The sequence below is a fragment of the Ovis canadensis genome, chromosome 24 (genome assembly GCF_042477335.2).
Source record: "Ovis canadensis isolate MfBH-ARS-UI-01 breed Bighorn chromosome 24, ARS-UI_OviCan_v2, whole genome shotgun sequence".
NCBI lineage: Eukaryota > Metazoa > Chordata > Mammalia > Artiodactyla > Bovidae > Ovis > Ovis canadensis.
The window spans coordinates 54653614-54676327 of record NC_091268.1 but is presented as its reverse complement, the minus strand read 5'-3'; the positions used below and the strand labels follow the sequence as shown (position 1 = coordinate 54676327).

At 58.5% G+C, this 22714-nt stretch overlaps 1 protein-coding gene across 1 annotated transcript in view; it reads left to right on the top strand.

Annotated features, from left to right (window-relative positions):
- Nucleotides 1–22714, top strand: part of SDK1 (sidekick cell adhesion molecule 1) — a 724823-nt gene that overhangs the window by 683423 nt on the left and 18686 nt on the right. The window contains exons 36-40 of the mRNA XM_069569592.1: nt 3063–3178; nt 5015–5201; nt 7276–7413; nt 11609–11770; nt 12426–12551. Of these exons, the coding sequence (XP_069425693.1) occupies nt 3063–3178; nt 5015–5201; nt 7276–7413; nt 11609–11770; nt 12426–12551 (729 nt within the window). The remainder of the gene's footprint in view (nt 1–3062; nt 3179–5014; nt 5202–7275; nt 7414–11608; nt 11771–12425; nt 12552–22714) is intronic.

Here is a 22714-nt window from a genome sequence, read left to right as displayed (position 1 = left end):
CCATGGTGGGGCAGGGTGAGGGACGAGGGGCGGGATGGTGAGCAGTCCTGCCCGAGCGGCGAGCAGCCCCCATGCCCCCAGCCCTGGCCGTTTGCCAGGCGCCTTTGCAGATGCTGCTTCCTGTCCTTTCCATGCTGCGAGCACAGGGGGGCCTCCCAGCTGCCACCCTGCAGCAGAGTTTCTGAAAGGCTCTGGTGCGGGGCCCCAGTGAGCCCGGGGCCGCCCAGGGTCTGCGGGACCTGCAGTCAGGAGTGCGACAGTCGGGGCCTGGGAGCCAGCACCCCCTTCACCAGCACGTCCACAGAAAGCCATGGGCAGCTGCTGTCTTCCCTTGACGCCGCATGGTCACTGGAGGCCGGCGAGCCCGTCCAGGGGCCACTGGAGCTGGACAAAGTGCCGGTCTCACTGCTGCTTGGGACCCGCCTGCCCAGTCCAGCCTGCAGCTCCCAGCTTTGCAGGGCTTCCTGAGCACTCAGCCAAGATTCCAGAAATCTCTGGTGTTCCATCACCACTGTTGGGTACAAGGAGCCAAAGTCCAGAAGCATTTCTACTGCCACCGTGGCCAGCCCTCCCTGTAGGCCAGTGGGTGATGGCCGTGGGGCAGCATCGTCTGCCCGGCCGAGGTGCCCAGGGGAACCTCTGCTCCGCGCCCCAGCCCAGCCCCTGCCTCCAGCACCGTCCGCGGCGTCCGCGTATCAGCTCACACCAGACTGCCGGGCCAGTGGGCTTTTGAAAACTGATTTCATGCACTTTAGCACGGCATTCTGAGCCGATGCTCACATGCACCGTCCTCCACAGATAGTAAAGTGGGGGAACAAAGAGATCACGGCCTGTCAGATGCCCCACCAGCTTCCAAGCCGAACCCTTCACGACAAATAAGGATCCCTTGAAGGGTGTAAACAGGGTGTCTTCCTGCAGGTCAGGGGTGGGGGGAGGCCTAGAGGCTCTTAGGAGCCAAAAGTGTAAGTCTAGAAGCCGGCGCGCTTTGCTCTGTGTTCACGCCAGTTTCTCTCTCCCCTGCTTGTGTCCTCTTCAGGGAAGTCTTTGTTACGGGCAGGGAGGCACTGTGCCCCAGGACAGGCTGAGGGCCGTGGGAGCCCTGCCCGGGGACAGCGGTACAGGTGGGCCTGCCGCCCGGGATGGAACCGGGCCGGGGGTGGGGAGCTGTGCGTCGCACGTGTCCACCCCCGAGCCGCCGTGGGCCCTGGCTCTGCCGCGTCTTCAAGGAGGACACCTGGGGCAGCGGACACTCACACGTGGCCCTGGCCCCACCGGGGTGGCGGCGGCATCCCACTCTGCCTTTCCCCATCCAATGGCGCCCCAGTCATTTCGCGACAGAGTCGCCGATGGCAAACATGCAAAAGACATTAACTTTATTTATGTTTTGGATTATTAATGCGGCTGTTAAAATTCCTCCAGTTAGTTTTGATTGAATTGTTTTTCTGTGTGATTCTGTTGTTTAATGGAGCGGTAAATAAGAATTTCTGATAATGAGGCCGAGCATCTGTCACAACAACCTGGTGAGGGTTATTAACATTTCCATTAGCGGCGGGGTGGGCCGCGGTAACACGAGCCGCACAGTTAGAGCAGGATGAATAGGTGGTGTCAGGCTGAGTGCGCATTAATTACTATTTAATTCTGCGCTGGGGGGCGGCGGGGAAGGGGCGACTCGCGAAGGTCGTCCTCTCCGCGGAGGCCCCCTCCAGAGGACCGAGTGCCCGGCCGTCTCCCCCGATGGTGACCGTCTGCTTGGTTCCTTCCACGTGTGGCCGTAAACAGACTTGAGCCCAAAGGCAGCGCCCGGGCCGCGGGCAGGGCCACGGGGGGTGAGGGCGCTGGGCTGGCATCTTGCCCCTCGCAGCCAGGCCCCCCCCCCACGACAGCTCCGGGGTCCAGCCCGTCGTGGAGTTTGCTGGGAGGGGGAGGGGTACCCGGGGGGAGAAGGGAGCGGCCTGCAGGGGGCAGGGGACAGACCGGCCAGTGGGAATGCCAGACAGAGAGAAACGTCCCCAGACGTACACGTGGGCTGGCTGCGTTGTTCCCAGCTGCCCTGAGGCTGCCGGCAAGGCCACGGCCACGGGGCCCTGCCAGTGCCCTTTCACCTTTCACCTGCACCTGCTGACTCCAGCCCAGCACGGTGGCGGGGTGGGGGGGAGCCCTCAGGGTGGGAGGAGGACCAGAGGGGTGGGTCCTCCCCAGGGGACATGCGGCGGCGGCCTCTGTGCTCCGTCCCCAAGGAGGGGCGGCCGTGGGTCCGCAGACGTCAGCTCCCCCGGGAGCAGGGCTGCGTACCCCAGCGTCCTGAACCCCTGACAGGATCACACACGCCTTTGTTTTCCTTTCTGGCTGCTCTGTGGTGTGCAAGATCTCAGCTCCCCCACCAGGGATCGAACCTGGGCCTCCGGCAGTGAAGGCAGAGTCCTAACCCCTGGATCGCCAGGCCGTTCCCACAGGTGGCCTTTGCTTTCTCCGAGCCCCACGTGGAATTTAGCGTTTCCCTCAGTTGTGGTTACTGGAAAAGACCCTGATGCTGGGGAAGATTGAAGGCAAGAGGAGAAGGGGGCGACAGAGGTTAGGGAGCATCACCGAGTCAATGGACGTGAATCTGAGAAAACTCTGGGGGACAGTGAAAGACTGGGAAGGCTGGTGTGCTGCAGGCCTTGGGGTTGAAAAGAGCCGGGCAGGACTTAACGCCTGAGCAACTGCCGCAACTCGGTAACGAATGTGACAGCCGGCACCACAGGGGCTGGGGCCTGGGTCTCCCAGCCACAGGACCTCCCCGCCACCCAGCGCAGTGAGGCTGGAGGTTGCTGACCGTCTCTGCTTGTCCCAGGCGGCCTCGCAGCTCAGTCACACGCACGTGGGTTGCTGTCTCACCTTTGTTCTCACCAGCGCCGCTGTGTCCCGGTATAAGCGCTTTTCTTCGGGATTCTCCAGATTTCACCGTGCGCACTCAGAACCGTGGTTCTGAGACGGGTCCGTGGTCGTCCTGGCAGGGACGGCCTGGGAACCGGCACGGGTGGGCGGGCTTCTCGGCTGACCCTCTGCTCTCCGCCCCGCAGCCCCCGCCCAGGCCCCGCAGCGCGTGCAGGTGAACCCGCTCACGGCCAGCCAGCTGGAGGTCACGTGGGAGCCGCCGCCGCCGGAGAGCCAGAACGGGAACATCCAGGGCTACAAGGCAAGCCCCTCGCGTGGCGCGGTCTTCCCTCTCGGCCGCCTGGGGACGAGGGCCGGCAGCCTGGGCCCCCCAGCTCACGGCGGCCCCCTGGCTCTCGCCACCCTCTGCGTCCTGCGCCAGCTCACGGCGGCTCTCGCCCTCAGAGCCGAGGGCATCGCCGAGGGGCTGGGCCGGCTCGGCCCACCTCCCACCGGGCCTGGGGGTGGGGGAGGCTCACTATGCAGCCAGCAGCCCCTCCCTCCCAGGCCGGCACCCCCTGCCCTGCACCCCCTCGGGGAGCCTCCACCACCTTTGCTGACGGTGCAGGGGGCCCTGGGGAGACCGGGCCTTGCCCTCAGCTCCGCCTGGTGTCACTACTGGACGCTTCCCAAGTCCTGACGCAGTAGGTCCCGGGCCCGAAAATGTGCATGTGTGACAAGCCCCCCAGGGTGCTTGGCTCCTGGGGACCTCAGTTCAAGAGCCCCAACACTGACCTGCTCTGAGCCCACATTAACTGAATGTTCCAGAAGCGGTATGGAAGGAAGGCACCAGGCCATTCCCATAAGAGCATCGGGCGTGAACAGTCACGCAAGTTGGTGGGGGGCAGGGAGCCCCTCCCAGGGTTCCACCTCCAAGGTCACCCCTGTGGACTGGGCTGGGACCCCGTGAGGTCAGCCAAAACCCTCCTGAGGTGAACAGCCCAGGGCCGTCCCTTGCAAACCCCCATCTTCCCCCCAGGGTGAGTCTCCTTGTCTGGTCTGTTGAGCCCCAAGTTGATAAGTCCTCAGACTCCATGGGCTCGCCTGCCCTGATGATGACTACTGGACTGATTAAATGTCCTTCTAAGAATGATTTCTGTAGCTGTTTTGTGAAAAGAAAGGCCTTCCTCCGTGGCAGGGCCGTTAACCATGATTGACGAGGTGACAGCGAGTCCCCTGGGCCTGGAGGCAAGGTGCTATGGGTGTGTGTCCAAACCGTGTTCCCTGTTAATAACTTCCCAGCAATAGCGCCTAAACAGACGCTGACGTGGGTATTGATCTCAGTGTCCAGGTTAGTACGGCCTCTTCGAGCAGAGCGCCTCACTGGCCAGTTCAGAGCGCAGAAGCTGGAGTGCATCTTGCAGGAGGGAATGAGCGTAGCTAACCCAGGAGGCCGTTCCGGCCTGGCCAGACGTGTGGACACCGGACAGCCGGCCCCCGGCCTGCGCGGTCTCTGCTGCTCTGCACATGGGCCAACGGCTCTGACCGCCTGGCCCAGGTTACACCCGCGGAGCCTAGGCGGATCCGCGGGTCAGGGCTGTCTCTGGGCGGCCTGGCTGGCACCTCCTTGGGGCTGTGGTTCTCTGCCAGCTGTCAAGGAAAACAGTTCAGATGACCTTACAACCCTCTGTGTGTGGGCGTCACGTTCACCCACGAGCACATAAAAGCCAGACACAAGCAAACAGAACCAGGAGAAACACGGGCCACCCAGCAGTGCTGAGCCCAGCGTGGCTCTTCTGTCCGTCATCTGAGGCTGTTTTAATGTCCACAGTATTGGGGCATGTCAATCGAAAGCTTTGATGGATGTCGGGGTTAAAATGCGGGAGCCTCGAGTGAAGTTGGGGGCTGGTGCTGTCCACAGGCTGGAGCAGGGTCTGGGTTGGTCTCCCTTACGTCCAGGAGCCTGGTCCTAAGGCACCTTCCTGGCAGTCACCTCTGTCCGCAGGCCCCGTCCTCCTGGCCTGGCCTCTGCAGAGGCGCACTCACCCCCCAGGAGCACTGGGGTCCCCCCCCGGCTCTGTGGCCGCCTGTCCCCGGGCTGAGATGGGGCGCCACCCCTCTGAGCCACCGGACCTCCAGCCTCCGCTCCTCCCGACAGATCTACTACTGGGAGGCGGACAGCCAGAACGCCACAGAGAAGATGCGGGTGCTGTTCCTGCCCGAGACCACGGCCAGGCTGAAGAACCTCACCAGCCACACCGAGTACCTGGTCAGCATCTCGGCCTTCAACGCCGCGGGCGACGGGCCGCGGAGCGAGCCCAAGCCGGGCTGCACCCTCCAGGCAGGTAGGAGCACGCGAGCCTCCCGCCGACCGCCCGGGCCAGCCCCGCCCCGCCGCCGCCCCCCGCCCCGCCGCTGCCCACTGCCGACCGCCCGGGCCAGCCCTGCCCCGCCGCTGCCCCCAGCCCCGCCGCTGCCCACTGCCGACCGCCGGGTCACCCCCTGCCCCGCCACTGCCCCCTGCCGACCGCCCGGGCCACCCCCGGCCCCGCCGCCGCCCCCCGCCCCGCCGCTGCCCACTGCCGACCGCCGGGTCACCCCCTGCCCCGCCGCTGCCCCCAGCCCCGCCGCTGCCCACTGCCGACCGCCGGGTCACCCCCCGCCCTGCCACTGCCCCCGCCAACCGCCCGAGCCACCCCCTGCCCCGCCGCTGCCCCCCACCCCACCGCTGCCCCCTGCCGACCGCTGGGTCACCCCCCGCCCTGCCGCTGCCCCCCGCCCCACTGCTGCACTCTGCCCCCGCTCCAGCTCCCCCAGCTCCCCTCTCTGCCAGTCCTGAAACCCAGCCCCATGTAGCCGGAGATTTCTGGGTCTGACTCGCGTGGTGTCTCCGGCCCCCAGCCTGGGCCTGCTGCGTGGAGCTGCTTGCTGTGAGCACGCAGGGCAGTGGGGGACAGGCTTCCAGCTGCACGAGGCCTTGCCCCTCGCAGCCAGGATTCGCCCCAGGCCCCTGGGGGCTTCTCTCGGGTCCAGCTCCCAGAGGGGGATCCCCTTGTCTGTTGACCTGCTGAGCCTGGGCTGCAGTGTGGGCCCCCCTGGGGCCTCAGCTGCAGAGCCCTCCAGAAGCAGCTGGCCTGCCATCTCTCAGGCACATGCCCTCAGGCGGGTCCCAGAGCGTGCCTGGGCTGCCCTGCGGGGGGTCGCACCGCCCGTGGCCTCCTCTCCTCACCCACTGTGTGTTCTGAGCTGATCGCTCACTGTCCTGGTGACTCTCAGAATCCCCTGTGGCCTGGGGGGGCTTTGTGAGGCTGGCCAGGCCTCCCAAGGGAAAGGAGGCTGGGCCTGGGGTCCTGGGAGCTCCGAAGGGCTTCATGAGATCCAGAGGGTCACAGGCCAGCAAAGTAGGTTCGGGAGCCCATGGAATACACACCCTCCTCTCAGGGTTCCCCAACATTCTGTGGGTTCAGTCTTCCTGGGAGCAGGGGCCCCCGAGTGCTTTGCCCCACACAAGATGACCACAGCTGGATTGTAGGGGCCGCGCCCTCGGGGCCTGTCCCTGCAAAGCTGGGAAGGGCCCATCATGGACTCAGTGGGAAGGGGCAGAGCTGTGAGGCTGAGAGTGGGAGGCGGGGACCCTCAGGCATGGTAGGCCCAGCCGATCGTGGGGCCACAGGACCCCCAGGGATGGGGGAGAGCAGAAGCGGGGCAGGAGGGGCGGGTTTAGTGGGCATTTCTCATCTCCAAGGGGAACCAGGCTGGGGGCACGTCAGTCCCCATGCGGTGGGGGAAGCTCAGGGCTCCAGTCCAGGTGGACAGGGACCTTGGGTGGGTCGGCCTGCTCCCTGACCCCCGGCCGGCCTCTGTGTCTGCTGGGCAAAAGCGTCTCCCCGCTCAGGGTGGCCTGCAAGCTCCCCCATCTCCAGACCAAGAGGGACCGTGAGATGGTTGGGCACCGGGGGATCCCAGATGAGGACGGCCCCACAGAGGGAGAAGAGAGGAGGGCAGGGCCTTCAGCCACCACCCTCCTCGGAGCCTGGCCCCCCGGAGGCGCAGGCCTGGAGCTGACCGTGCTGTCTGCATGGCGCTTCCTGTTCCTGTCTCGACTGGGAGCTGACGCGCTGTCTGCGTGGCCCTTCCTGTTCCTGTCTGTACTGTTCGTTTTTACACCTTTGTCACCGTGCTTCTCAGGCTCCTTTGTGCTTAAACACCATCGTTTCCTCTGCTCCTCTCAGGAGGGTTTGTTTCCGATTGATCCTGGGAGGTTGGGGATGCTCAGTAAATCTCCTTTACACCCCGCTGCGCCAAGTCGAAAATAACATCTGATAAACATCTCTGTTCCGGGCGGAGGCATGGAGGCATATGTGGATGATCTCTTGCTATAAAAGGAGCTTCAGTGAACGTCCTGTCCTGTTCCTCCAGCTCCCGGGACCCCCAGCTTTTTGGCGTTCTCAGAAATAACCTCCACCACGCTGAACGTCTCATGGGGCGAGCCCGCGGCGGCCAACGGCGTCCTGCAGGGCTACCGAGTGGTGTACGAGCCGCTCACACCTCTCCAAGGTAAGCCTCGCAGGGCCTGGCTCCCGCCATCAACGCGGGAAGAGGCAGGTGAACGGGCCGAGCACGTGGTGCGTTCCGCACAGCCGCCCTCCTGGGGCGCCGACCCGGTCTTCACCACCTGCTGCTCCAGAGGCCCCAGGGCTTGTCCCACCCAGACACCACAAGCCGGAACCACGTGGGCAACGTGGCCAGAGGAGGCACTGGGCCCAGACGCTGCCCCCAGCTGCTCCTCCGGCCACCCCTCATTCTAACGTTTATTCAGCGAGGGTTCTTTTAGGGAGTGCACACCGTGGGCTTGCAGGATGTTCCCTGATCGGAGACTGAAGCTGAGCCCCAGGGCGCAGAGCACACCCTGAGGGCTGAGTGGGCCTTTCTCTCTGCCCCTCTGTGTGCCCAGGACAGCGGTGCAGAGGAGGGCGGGGAGCCCCTGGTCATAGACGCAGGCAGACTGTAAAAGTTACGGATTGTTTAATGTCTAGGAGGGAAAGATACCACCCACACGTCTAACGATCTGGCTCTCCACTTAAAGCGCCGCGATAAACGTTTCCTTTAAAAATAAGCACATTCAACTAAAACAGGGAGTTGATGTGAAGAAGAAAATTTAAGCCCTAGATTTTATTTCATCGCATCTCGACTGCCATGGACTCTTGAGATTCGTGGTTATTTTCTTAAGTGCTGAGGAAGAAAAAAGGCCTCTGATGCACTCCAGCCCAGGACTCGTGTGCAGCGCCAGTCCCAAGCTGCATCCCAGATCAGACATGGATGCGTGAGGAGCACGCGTCTCAGAAAATCCATGAACTTTGGTAAATGGCAGGCGAGGCGGCATGTGGACACAAGCTGTCCAACAGCCAAGAGGCCGGGGCCACATCGACTCAGCCCTGCTCAGTCTGGGGACAGGCAGCCTGGGCGTGGCTGGGGTCGCAGTCACAGCCCCAGAGGCCCTGGAGGAGATGGGCCAGGATCTTGCTCGTCCAGTGGCCAGGAAGGGCCGAGAATTACCGGACACTAGCGTTTTGCTCGCCCACGTGAGTGGGGGCGGAGACTCAGCGCTCTTTTACACGGCCACTGCCCCAGCTCCTGTCTGGAGCCCAGGTTCCTGGCCGGCATGTCCCAGGCCCCGACTCCTGCTCGTCTGTCCGGTACCCTGTCCAGGGCTGGGGCTGCTGCCCTTGACCATGACAGCACCAGTGACTGGCTGCGCTCAGCCTGGCCGGAGGAGCCCGGGGGCCGCCTCTACCCTCAGAGCTGCCCTGAGCCGGGCCCACCCGCCCCCTGACAGCTCTGGCCCTGCTCCTGCAGGAGCGAGGCTGACCTCAGGCCTCACGCCTCCCCCAGGCGCCCCAGCAACCAGCACACACCCCATCCCTAGGGGCAGAGCTCAAGGCCCGCTGCCCGAGTGCTGCCCTGGTGACCTGTGACCTTCCAGACGTGCCCTGCTCACCACCAACCCGGGCCCGCTTCTCAGGATCCCACCCGGAGCCTGCCTGGACCGCGGCCGCTCCCTGAACCCGATTCTTCAGTCACACGCTGGGCCCGAGCCCTTCCGGCCTCCACGGCCCTCGGCCTGGGAAGGTGGGGTCTGCCAGGCGGGGCTGCAGGGAGGCCGTGCCTAGGGCAGGGCAGGGCCACTGGCGACAGGTGTGGGGCCGAGCACCGGAAGTCCTTACTCTGGGCTTGGCTGGGGGCCTCACACTGGCCAGCGCTGGTGGACGCCGGAACAGTAGCCACTTTGGGGCAGGGGGAGGCTTAGGAAGTGTTTGCATACAAGTCCCCACACCTCGGCCTGTCCCTCCCCAGGGCCCCCCAGTTCCTGGATTATGTCTCCCCCCCCGCTTAGGGCGGCCGGCCAGTCTGATGGGCGTGCACACCTCTTGAGTGGGGGTCTCCTGGAGAAGCCTGGCCCCCTTCCCTGTGGGATCCGGGATCCCCACAGGCAACCATGGAAGTGGTGACGGGGGCTCCAGACAATTTCGATACATTCACGTGTCTCAGAGGACCCGGTGTCTCCCGGAAACGCGGCTGCAAGCACGGGGGACCCTCGGGTGTCTTCACTCTGTGCCGGCTCTCTGTGGCAGCTGGCTCCCCGTGAAGACCACCAAGGGCGTGATATGTACATTACACACGCGCACACGCACGTTTGCAGTGAAGACAGTAAACAGAAGTCGTGAAGCAGAGCCCTCGCCCCGGCTGACCCTGCGTGCCCCGCCCCGGGCCCAGACCTGGTGGGCTGCCTTCAGCCCAGGGAGCAGGGGCCCAGCGTGGACCCAGGAGAGCCCGGGCCCACCCGGGTGTCGCCCCAGCCCTCAGAGCACCAGGCCCTGATCCTGGGAATCTGATTCCATGGAAGAGCTGTTTTTATGTTTTCTAAAAATGTCTTTTAAATGGGGAAAAGACTGAAGGCAGGAGGAGAAGGGGATGAAAGAGGATGAGATGATTGGATGGCATCACTGACTCAACGCACATGAGTTTTAGCAAGCTCCGGGAGACAGTGAAGGACAGGGAGGCCTGGCGTGCTTCAGTCCATGGGGTCGCAAAGAGTCAGACATGGCTGAGCTACTGATCATCAACAACAAAATGTTTTAAATGGAAGTATTTTAGGAAATTGCACCATGAGGCTTTGTAGTGCAGGGCACAGTTTTAAAATGGACAAACGAACAAGATTCTGCCGTGGTTGGGATGGAATGGGGGGTTGGGATGGGACGGAGGTGGGGGGACAGAGTGTGCAAAATCTGTGCCCAGGGTTGGTTCTACTCTAAGGAGAAGGTATTTCTTTTTTAACAACAAAAAAGGTGGGGGGTGCTGCTCTGCCAAAATCTATACATCCCACAGGACCCCAGCATCAGCTGGTGATGGTCTCCATGTGTGCAGGCTGTCCAGAGCGATGGAGCTGAGGGGCAGCTTTGCTGGGCAGAAACCCCTGCTTCTCCAGTGAAGAGCTCCAACCAGGCAAAAGCCACCAGAATCGCTCTGAAATAATTGGGAAGAGAATGACTTAGCTGAGCAAGTGTTTGATAAAGGGCGCGATGTGAACGCAGAAAGCCACGGGAAGGGGCCCTGGGACCTGCAGGACTGGAAGGATTTGCTCTGGCGACTTGGAAGCTGGACCCCTTTGGCACAAGGACACGCTTTTGGGGCTCTTCTGAGGTCAAGGCCGCCCCAGGACTCGAGGTGCAGAGAACACCGGCCACTCGCAGTGAGCGCAGACAGGCAGCCCACGGTCTCGGGAAGCCCGGCGGTCCTCTGTGTGGGGGACGCAGTGGGGTGGACCCTGGACCCTGGACTGCAGGCACCGGGCGCAGCTTGTCCACTCGGCCTCTGCTGACCGACCCCACCACAGCCTGACACCCCACCCAGAGGTGCCCGGCGCCGGCAGTGGGTAGGAGGCTCGGAGAAGTCCCGCAGTCTAGAGGTTCTGTAGCTTTTTTGTTCAAACGCGTTTTCAAACTTGTCATAAAGAACCTTATTTTCCCTCCTGGAAAAGGCTGCATTTATGTATTTTTCAGGATGTATCTTCCTCCCAAAATATTGAAGCTCTGTTTTCTAATTAAACACCGTGCAGCCAGCATCGCACGCGCTCCATCCCCGTGTCTGAGGGCGAGGGCTCCGGGCCATCCCCGTCTCTGGGTGGAGGCACCGCTGTCCGTGGTGACAGGTTCTGCATCCTCATGTCAAGTCCTGGGCGAAGCTGTGCTTGTCATGCATGGCTGAGGCCTTTACACCACAGGGTGGTCCCCACTGGGCGGGGGAAGGGGTGCACCTTTAACCCCAAGAAGTCTTCCCGAGTCTTCCTCTCCCACGATCTCTCCTCCAGGACTGAGTCGAGAAGCCCGAGGTCGCCTCCGACGTGACTCAGGACTTTGCGGGAAGGGGCCCTCCAGATCCCAAGGCCCTGCCCTCCGGGTGGTGCTGGTCGCCGGGTTCTCTGCCCCCGACCTGACCAGCGAGCCTGACCGCCTCCTCCCACGTGTTGTCAGGGCGCTTCTTCCCTTGTCAGCACCCGCTTATCAAGCTTAGACTCTAATTGCACTTATCTGTGCTGAAAATTGGCCATTATCACCACTTAAACGCCTCCTAATTGTAAGAAAAACTTCCTTAGCAGACCGAGAGACCTCCGCCGTTGATAGCAGAGCTGGGCAGGCAGGTGGGGCTCAGGGCCCCTCTGAATCTGCCCCTCTCCCCATTCCTGCGGCCACAGGGGTCAGCAAAGTGGTGACTGTGGATGTGAAGGGGAGCTGGCCGCGCTGGCTGAAGGTGCGGGACCTCACCAAGGGAGTCACCTACTTCTTCCGCGTGCAGGCGCGGACCATCGCATACGGGCCCGAGCTGCAGGCCAATGTCACGGCCGGGCCGGCCGAGGGTGAGTAGCCAGCCCCCTCCGTCCTCTTGCGGGTCTGTCTGTGCCCCAGTGAGCCGTCGTGGCCGCTCAGAACTGGCTTCAGCTCGGGTCTCTGTTGGTCCCGTCGTCTTTTTTTTTTAACTTTTGGCTGTACCCCATGCTGTGTGGAGCCTCAGGTCCTCGAACAGGGATCAGCCCAGGGCCCCCTGCAGTGGAAGCAGGGGCCCCCAGGGGCGTCTCTTGGCCCTGTAAAAAAGCAGGTATTAACGCAAGAGTCTGAACGTGAACACATTCAGTATAGACGAGCAAATTCCTAGGCAAGTTTGTATTTCTTTTCTGGGAAAATTATTAAGACAAAATAAGTGCATTCAATTCAAGATACACAAGAAAACTTTGAAGTTTTCACACATGAGGCTGAGCCAAGGTTTCCACTTCACAAACGACCTTGGCCTCTGTTTACGGAGTGCTTATGGAGGCGAGGCCAGGGCAGCGGATCCAGGGGGCACCTCCACGCCTCGCCTCTCTTGATCCTCTGAGGGACCTGTGAGGCCTGCGTCGGCCTACACCCCGCCCCTACTCTCCAGAGGAGGAGCCTGAGACTGAGCTTGGTGGTCCTGCCTGGAGAGGCTCCACGGGCGAGAAGTCCCCAAAGCCCCCTGCTCTGCTCTGTCCACAGGGTCCCCGGGCTCCCCTCGAGACGTCTCGGTCACCAAGTCCACCTCTGAGCTGACCCTGCAGTGGACGGAGGGCCGGGCCGGCAGGACGCCCACCACAGGCTACGTCATCGAGGCCAGACCCTCAGGTAGGGTGGGCGCCACCCCAAAACCGTGTCCCTGCGTCTGTACAAGGAGGGACGTGTCCAAGCTGCGGGCCTGCCTGGCAGTATCTCCCTGATGACAAGGGGACCGAGGGGGTGGTGCTGAAATGAGAGCCTCCCTCTCACTGCCCCCACCCTCTGTTTTCATAACCATGACTGTGCTCATAACCTCACGGGCATCAGCCCCATGACAAGGTGGCCCCGTGAGCCGGGTTTAGGGGAGGGTTTGCCTGGAGAATCCCAGGGATGGCAGAGCCTGGTGGGCTGCTGTCTATGGGGTCGCACAGAGTCGGACACGACTGAAGCGACTTAGCAGCAGCAGCAGCAGCAACGGTCACTCAGATACACGTGCTGAGGACTTAGGGCCCCTCACACAGCCCTCGGCTCACCGGTGACAGCCGCGAGTGGCTCAGAGACAGGCTGAGGGTCTCGGTGGACCGCGTCCTGCTCCCCCCTCACTGTGAGCCTTCCTGCCAGGAGTGGTGCCCACGTCACCTGCTGAGAGTGAGGCTGAGACCCACCTGACCCCGTCCGCCCTGGGAGGGCTCTCCCCTTCCTTCAGTTCAGTTAATACCTTTTGTTATTGCTGTTGTTCAACTACTCAGTCGTGTCCAACTCTTTGCGACCCCATGGACTGTAGCACTCCAGGCCTCCCTGCCCATCACCAACTCCTGGAGTTTGCCCAAACTCATGTCCATTGAGTCGGTGATGCCATCCAACCATCTCATCCTCTGTCACTCCCTTCTTCTCCTGCCCCCAATCCCTCCCAGCATCAGGGTCTTTTCCAGTGAGTCGGCTCTTTGCATCAGGTGGGCAAATGTTGGAGCTTCGGCTTTTAGGAAGGACTTACTGGAAAATGAACTTCTGATGGGTTAAGTCTGGTGTTACAGCCGGGGGTGGGGTGTCGCCCACACAGGAGCACTGCACGTTCAGACAGCTGCACAGCTCAGCATGAACCTCTGAGGGTGAGCGTACCTGGTGGGCCAGCGCCACGCTCAGAAAGCAAATCGCCGGGTCCCTCCCGCTAGATGGAGTCCAGCTCTGGGCGCGTTTCAGACTACGACCTAAAGCAGCTATTAGACCAGGAGGAAGGGGCCCTGAAGCTGCAGACCCCACAGTGTCACAGGTGCCCCTCCTCCCCAGCAAACTGGTTCTGAGAGGTTCCTTATTAGAAGTGCCTCTACAGACTTCTAAGGAGAAACCTAGTCCATAAACCAAGGCAGTTTCTGTGAAATGTGAATGATTCTTTGGCTCCCACTCCCATGCTCAGCCTCCAGCCTGGGACCCGGTCAGTTTCTGATAAGCAGGGTGTTCGTCCTGTGCTGGGAACAGGACAAATCTGGGGCAGGCCCAGGCCCAGCCAGCACCGTGGCTAAAAGGCCCCTGGGGTCTGGGCCCAAACAAGGCTGTGGAGGCCATGCTGACCCAAAGGAAGCAAGCTGTTTGCCCCTCAAATCCAGGGGTTACCCTGCTCGCTCCCCAGACCCCTGCGGTGTTCATGGATAGAATTCTGGAGCTCCAACGATTAAAAAAAATATGTTTTTATCCTCACTAACCTCTAACTGAAAGTAGCACTTCCTTCACTGATAAACGCACGGTAGCTTCCTCCGCTGCTGTAACCGAGCACCGAGCACACGGCGGCTTAAATAACAGAGACGTGCCGTCTCCCAGGTCCAGAGGCGGGAAGCCTCAGATCAAGGTGTCGGCAGGCTGGTTCCCGAGGCGGGCCGAGCCGGGGGTGGGCGGGTCCGGTCCAGCGCCTCCCCGGCTCCCGGAGCATCACCCACAGCCACTGCGGCGCCTTGGCTTGTGGCAGAAGCGTCACCCAGGCCCCGACCTTCCTCGTCACCTGGCCTCCTCCCTGTGTTCCTGCCTGCGTCCAAATGTCCCCCTTTTATTTCTTTTCTTCACTTACTGTTTTGGACGCTCTGGGTCTTCTTTGCTGCACGTGAGCTTTCTCCAGTCGCAGAGAGTGGGGCCCACTCTCTAGTCGTGATGCGCGGCTTCTCTCGCGGCGGAGCACACGCGCTCGGTGGGCGGGCTTCAGGAGCTGTGGCCCACAGGCTTCGTTGCTCCGTGGCATGTGGGATCTTCTCAGAGCAGGGGTCGAACCCGTGTGCCCTGCACTGCCAGGTGGATTCTCAGCCACTGGAGCACCACAGAAGTCCCTCATTCCCTTTCTTGGAAGGGCCCCAGTCATGTGGAACTAGGGCCCACCCGCATGACCGCATCTTAATTAATTGCATATGCAGAGACCCTATTTCCAAATAAGATCACGCTCTGAGAGCCTGAGGATCAGGCCTCGAGAGTGTGAATGACAAGTGGAGGCAATTCAGTCCACGGCAGGAGGTGAGAAGCCGCCTAAGTCCCTGCAGTGGCTGGGAGGCTGCTGGCAGTAAGAGTCACGGCCGCGTTCGCGTCACGTGCCAGCTGTGGAGAGACTCCCCGGATCCTTCACACTCATCCTTACGTTGGAATTATGTCGTCTGCGGACCCTGCTCTACCTCCTTATCCAAGGTGTTCGTGACAAAGCCAAGACTTCCGAGTTCCCTGGTGTGAGGCTGTCACAGAAATCCACGTTTCTCTACCATGTCTTCCAAAGACCGCATGGCTCACCCAGGGCACTGAGAAGACCCACGCGACCCAGACCTTCCTCGCAGCCTGGAGACGGACATGGCTGTGAACCTCCGGGTACCACCAGGCACTTAGCATCACCAGTGTTACTCGTTTCCTTTTCCGCTGTATTCCACACATCTGAAACCACTCTGAGACGGGGTCCTTCAAAGTCAGCCAGCTGTCAGAGGGTCCACGGCACCGAGAAAAGAGAAGGAAGCCTTGGTCTCGAGCAGGGGCCCCGAGGTCCTCAGCCTCCATGATCTAACACCTGCTGGTCTGAGGTGGAGCTGATATAATCACAATAGAAACAAAGTGTGCATCAAACGCAATGCTCTTGAATCATCCTGAACACCGCCCCCCGCCCCAGCCCTGTCCATGGAAAAACTGTCTTCCAGGAAACCCGTCCCTGGCGCCAAAAAGGCGGGGGACCACTGGAGATGAGATGCACCCGCGACGCTTCCCGAGTCACCTCCCTCTGCCTGAAAGCGGGCTGCCAGCAATTTCCCTTCTCCAGCGGCCGACTGGACCAGGGCAGGCTGACCGGCTCACCGTCCAGCCTCTGAAAGTCGAGAAAGACGCCCCCTGCACTCCAGAATGGAGGCCTGCAGCTGCTTGGAGTCAGATGAAACGTGGTTACAGATTGTCAATGCTTAAACTCTTGCCGGTACCATGAGCTTTGGAGCTCGGCTGTCATCTGTTACAGGCCTCATTGCACAGAGAGTTAAATGCGGCACCGTCTTGCTGCCGCCCCCCCGAGCCCTCTGTGGGGCAGTGGAGTCGGAAGGGAGCTTGGTTGTGGTGTGGGCCCCTGGGACAGGGAGTTTTTGTTCAGAGGCTGCCCAGGGTCTGGGAAGACTGAGCCCATTTTGGGGAGGCCCCAGGGGCCCCAGGGTGCCTACTGTTCACCCACCAATCTCATCTCCATCTTGCCCTATAAAGCATGGCGCTCACTCACTTGGCTGGTCCGGGAGGGCGGCCAGCAGGCCTGGACAACCCGGACAGGGCCGTGAACCCTGTGTACCTGCATGTTGACCAGCCAGTCCTGCTGATGAGCAGGCGGGATCGGGACCGTCCCCAGGAAACAGAGACGCAAAAAGACAAAGTGGCTGTCTGAGGAGGCCTTACAAATCACTGAGAAGAGAAAGGCAAAGGAGGAAAGGAAAGATACACCCATCTGAGTGCAGAGTTCCAAAGAATAGCAAGGAGAGATAGGAAAGCCTTCCTCAGTGATCAACGCAAAGAAATAGAGGAAAACAATAGAATGGGAAAGACTAGAGATCTCCTCAAGAAAATTAGAGATACCAAGGGAACATTTCACGCAAACATGGGCTTAATAAAGGACAGAAATGGTATGGACCTAACAGAAGCAGAAGGTATTAAGAGGTGGCAAGAATACACAGAGGAACTATACAAAAAAGATCTTCATGACCCAGATAATCAGGATGGTGTGATCACTCACCTAGAGTCAGACATCCTGGAATGCAAAGTCAAGTGAGCCTTAGGAAGCATCACTACAAACAAAGCTAGTGGAGGTGATGGAATTCCAGTTGAGCTATTTCAAATCCCGAAAGATGATGCTGTGAAAGTGCTGCACTCAATATGCCAGCAAATTTGGAAAACTCAGCAGAGGCCACAGGACTGGAAAACGTCAGTTTTCACACCCATCCCAAAGAAAGGCAATGCCAAAGAATGCTCAAACTACTGCACAGTTGCACTCATCTCACACGCTAGCAGAGTAATGCTCAAAATTCTCCAAGCCAGGCTTCTACAGTACGTGAACTGAGAACTTCCAGATGTTCAAGCTGGATTTAGAAAAGGCAGAGGAACCAGAGATCAAATTGCCAGCATCTGTCGGATCATTAAAAAAGTGAGAGTTCCAGAAAAACATCTATTTCTGCTTTATTGTCTATGCCAAAGCTTTTGACTGTGTGGATCACAACAAACTGTGGAAAATTCTTCAAGAGATGGAAATACCAGACCACCTGACCTTCCTCCTGAGAAATCTGTATGCAGGTCAGGAAGCAACATTTAGAACTGGACATGGAACAGACTGGTTCCAAATCGGGAAAAGAGTATGTCAAGGCTGTATATTGTCACCCTGCTTATTTAACTTATATGCAGAGTACATCATGAGAAACGCTGGGCTGTATGAAACACAAGCTGGAATCAAGGTTGCCAGGAGAAATATCAGTCACCTCAGATACACAGATGACACCACCCTTATGGCAGAAAGTGAAGAAGAACTAAAGAGCCTCTTGATGAAAGTGAAAGAGGAGAGTGAAAAAGCTGACTTAAAATTCAACATTCAGAAAACGAAGATCATGGCATGTGGTCCCATCACTTCATGGCAAATAGATGCGCAAACAATGGAAACAGGGACAGACTTTCCTTTTTGGGCTCCAAAATCACTGCAGATGGTGACTGCAGCCATGAAATTAAAAGACACTTGCTCTTTGGAAGAAAAGCTATGACCAACCGAGACAGCATATTGAAGAGCAGAGACGTTACTTTGCCAACAAAGGTCCATCTAGTCAAGGCTATGGTTTTTCCAGTAGTCATGTATGGATGTGAGAGCTGGACCATAAAGAAAGCTGAGCGTTGAAGAATTGATGCTTTTGAACTGTGGTGTTGGAAAAGACTCTTGAGAGTCCCTTGGACAGCAAGGAGATCCAACCAGTCCATCCTAAAGGAAATAAGTCCTGAATATTCATTGGAAGGACTGATGCTGAAGCTGAAGTTCTAATACTTTGATCACCTGATGTGAAGAACTGACTCATTGGAAAAGACCCTGATGCTGGGAAAGGTTGAAGGCAGAAAGAGAAGGGGACAATAGAGAATGAGATGGTTGGATGGCATCACTGACTTGATGGACATGAGTTTGAGCAAGCTCCGGGAGTTGGTGATGGACAGGGAAGCCTGGCGTGCCACAGTCCCAGGGGTCAGAAAGAGTCAGACATGACTGAGGACTGAACTGAACTGAACTGAACCGAATTCTGCTGATGCTCTGACACGAACACCTGAAACTGAACAGCTACTAAGGAAATTCGCATGGGGCTAGAACGCAGACTCCCTCCCAGTCCTGGAGAAGGGCGGTCAGAGAGCACGGACTCGGCCCCAGACCCCGCCGGACAGTCCTGCCGGAGGTTCACTTCCGGGGCTTTGAGAAGGTGCCCCCCAGTTGGTGTTGCCAAGCTCCGGGGAAGGCAGCGGGAACTGCGCACTGGGCATATGCAGCTAATTTATTCACACAAATTATTCCGAGGCGTTTCACTGTGTAGATCAAGAAGCCTCATTTACATATTTACACAATAGGCGGGAATGGTGCTGAAGCAGCTATAAATATATTTTCCTCTCCAAAGCAGCCGTGAAATACACAGATTTAGGATGTTCCGAATGCAAGGAGACATGGCGTTGCCTTTTTCACAAATAATGTGTTTAGCCCGGAGATGGGCGCGGCTGAGATGGATTACGGTCCTTGGTCCCTGGGTGGGGGCCAGGGGTCTTCCCCCAAAACTTTCAGTCCTCCTGGGAGCCCCCCAGGCCCCTCCCCACTCATTCTGTCCACTTGCAGTCTTTGACTGCAGGACTTTTCAGCGGAACAAAGGAAAACATCAGTGTTTTGCCGAAGGTTTAAAAATCCACGGAAGTGGCTGAGTCAGCACCCTCAGCAGGCGCGCTGTGGCTACAGTTTTCAACTGTGCTGCCGGCCTGTGCTCACGCCCGTCTCCCTCACAGCCAGTCAGCCTCTGCGGACGTTTATTCCAGGGCTGGGCCCCCCATCATAGGCCATCCTTTGCATTTCAACATTCATCTCGTGTATCCTGCCATAAACAAGGACCAGATAAAATACAATTTTTTTTAATCAGATGTATTTAGCCTCAAATTTAATCCCCACCATGTAAGTTAAATTTCTGACCCAGACCATTTATACAAAGAAAAATGGCAGCGTTCAAGAAATAAACGGGCTTCCCCAGTGAGTCAGCAGTGAAAAATCCACCTGCCAGTGCAGGAGACTGACCTGGGTTGAAGATCCCCTGGTGAAGGAAATGGCAACCCACCCCAGTGTTCTTGCCTGGGAAATCCCCTGGATGGCGGAGTCTGGCGGGCTACAGTCTATGGCGTCGCGAGAGAGTCAGACACGACTTAGAGACCAAACAACACCAAGAAATGAACAGCTGCAGGCTCAGAACTGCAAGCCGACATCCCGCGTTCATTGGTGAGTTAGTGGCACCAGAAATCTCGGGCCATGAATGACAGTTTCATTCAGTGTGGACACTGTCTGACTGTCCAGGAAATCAGACTTTTGTACTGGCGTCTGCCTGCGCTTCTGGGTGTTGGGGGACCCACGGAGCGCAGACCCCGGGATGTGCCTGCGCTGGGCGGGGCTCTGGTCAGGAGGGAGGTCATCCTGGTTCCCCGGTGCTGAGGATGTCGTCCCGGAGACATGGGCCTCCTGCCGCCGCCAGGTGAGGAGGGAGGTGCTGGCCCCAAAAGCGAAGAGTCACCTTGCTCCGTTCCCTGAAAACAAGCTGGTCAGGGCGGCAGCCTGTCTGGACAGAGGGTGCCTGCTTTCCTCGAGGCCATTCAGAATTAGCCATCTTCCTGTTTTAGGAAACAAACACTGCTGTAGGGCGGCCCAGACCAGGAGCTTCTCTCTTTGAGGGAAAACTGGCCGGCGGGGCCGCACTGTGTGGGTGGACAGCTCTCCTCCCGGGTCAGCGCAGATGGAGGCGTGTGACCAGAGTGGTTTATCCGGCAACATTCTGCAGCGTTCATTTCTCAGCGGCTCCCCCATCTTCTTACCCGCTCTGGTGTCTTCCCAGCAGTGTCTCAGTAACAGGAGTCCAGGAAGGTGCCGGGGGTGCCGAAGGGGGGCCGGGCCCAGCAGACACCGCGAACACCTCAACACAGACGTCATGCGGCCCCGGCCTGAAGGTCAGCATCACCACCAGGGAGGTCAAAGGCCTGGTCCTCAGGCGTGGGGCGTCAGCCACCCAGGGATGTGGCTTTGGGAAACACAGCCGCTGTTTCCCTCAGGCCAATCTGAGCTCCCCACGAGGGTGGGGAGGGGAAGCTGGCTGGGGTCTGCAGGGCACCCAGCTGGTAGCCTCATCTGGGGTCTGAGAGCGGGCCAAGCACATCCCCAGAAACACACAAGGGCCCGCACACGCCACAAATGTTGATCGAGATGGACATTCAAGCCCAGGGATTATCCTGGTGCGGGAAGATCTGTTGCACAAATCTCATTACACTTAATAGTTCTGTAATGCTGTTTTCCCCCCTAATTTGTAGACATACTGTTCTCCATCATTGATCTATTGGGATATTTAATGACACAGTACAGATGAGGTAAACGGTCGGCAGTGGAGAGGCAGAGTGGATGTCCCAGCGGCCGCCAGGGGTTTCTGCCGGCCGCGATCACAGCATGAGCGTCAGCGCGGATAAACAGCCCAGAGGGTCACAAGTGGAGCCGAAAATGCTGAGTATGCTGGTTTTGGAAAGGCAGAATTAAGCAGAACAAAAATACAAACTTTTTTCTATTAATTCAGAAGGAAATCCTCTTGGTATGACTTCCCTCCTCCCAGCGTTTTTCCATGTAAAGTAAACTGTCTTGTGTTGAGATTCTGTATCAATATTTTAAAAACGTTTTTATGAAAAATACACATAATTCCTGGAGCTATGACAGAGCATTCAAAATAAAATGTGGCCTCTGGGTGATGGGAGAGGAAGGGGAAATCATTTTTTTTTAATTCAAGTAGCAGGAAAGTATTACAGAAACCTTCGTGCCAAAGACACTCAGAGAACCCACCGCAGGAGTGCTCGAGCCGCTGAGGACAGTCTGGGAGCACCTCTCATGGTCTTGTTAGTCCCTTAATTACAGTGGCTTTAGGCACTATCTGGTGTATTAGGGTCTGTGTTTTTCCTTTAGTCTCTTTCACAGCATAAAACTATCTTAGAGGGAAAACACCACATGAGTCACCCAATGTTTAAAGCCCTTGGAACAGTGACTTGCTCATAGTAAGCACTAAATAAATAGTGGTGGTTATTTTATTGAAAACTTGCTTGTGCCAGGCCCTATGAAAAGCTATGGGGGCATAAGGATGGGTGGATGGATGGATGGATGGATGGAAGATAAACAGATGGATGGGCAGATGGAAGGGTGAATGGGGGGAAGAAAGGAAAGGTGGATGGAGAGAGGGAGGGAGGGGAGAAAGGATGGAAGGAAGGAAGGAAAGTGGTAAGAAACGGGGTGAATCATGTCAACTGACATCTACTGAACGCTTGAAACATTCGCGAGCCCATTGGTACAGACAGACAGGTAAACGTCAAGAAGTGTCCGGGAGGCCCAGAGGCAGACACTGCCATCTCTTCCCAGAGTGCAGGAGAGGACCAGGGCTGGCCTCCAGGAGGTGAATCTGAAAGGGTGAGATGACCTTGTTGGTTTTCCTCCACCCCCACCTGTAGATTCTTCAGTAGCTCGTTGAGAACAGAAGTCTCATCTGGCTCCCTGTTGGCTGGAACGGGGCCTGAGCAGAGCGTGAGCTCTGAAGTGATTGTGGATGGAGCGGGAGGGCGGAGGGCGTGGCGGGGAGCAGGGCCTGCAGGAAAGCGCACCCTTCACACCAGAAATCCAGCACAGAGAACAATCAAACGTGCGAACCCTAATGGTCTCAGAAGGAAGAGGAAGCTGAAGCGATGACTTGCCATTTGGACGTTGTTAAGGGTAATGGGGGTCTTGGTGAGCATTTAGAAATAGTCATCGTGCTCCCCCTCTGTACCGAGATCTGTGCCTTTCAAGTCTCACCCGCATCCGTTCCTTTGTTAACCCGTGACTACAAGTGCTTAACTGGAGCTCATGGTAAGCCCTGTGCAAGCACAGACTCACACGCGGGTGATCTGTTGACCGTGGGGCTGATCCTCTCGAGCCCCTGCTGTTCCGAGGTGTGTGATGAGGCTGTTTCCCAGAGAGCCGTCCTCCCTGTGAAGCATGCACGTTTAAATGCGCTGTTCCTCTCCAGGTCGCCTGCTCTTTGTAAAAGATCACCTACCTGCTCCTGCAACAGAATTTATAATTCACAGAGGATCAGTGCTTCAAACGAACAGTGTGGGCCCAGAGCCCACTTTTCACCCAACGAGCTCCTTAGAGACTGGATTTCGCAAACACTCGCGGGGTGTGCTGCTTACCGAGCACTTCATCAGTACTGACTCGTTCAGTCCCTGAGGCACGCCTGTGACGTAGATGTCCTTTGTTGCCCGCGCTCTCGCGTGAGGCACAGAGAGGTTAAACCCTCTCCCTAAGGTCACACAGCTCACGCGTGGTGAGGCAGCTTCGCACCAAGGCTGTCTAGCTGCTTCCTTTCTCTCTGTGTCCGATTTTCTGGCTTCAGTTTCCGTTTTCTTACCGTTTTCCTGTATGTCAGGGTTGAAAGAGACTCAGTATCTATTTTTATTGTGGTAACACACGTGGTGTAAGTGTGCCGTCTCGGCCGCCTGTGCGTGTGCGGCTCAGCAGCATGAAGTACGTCCCCGCG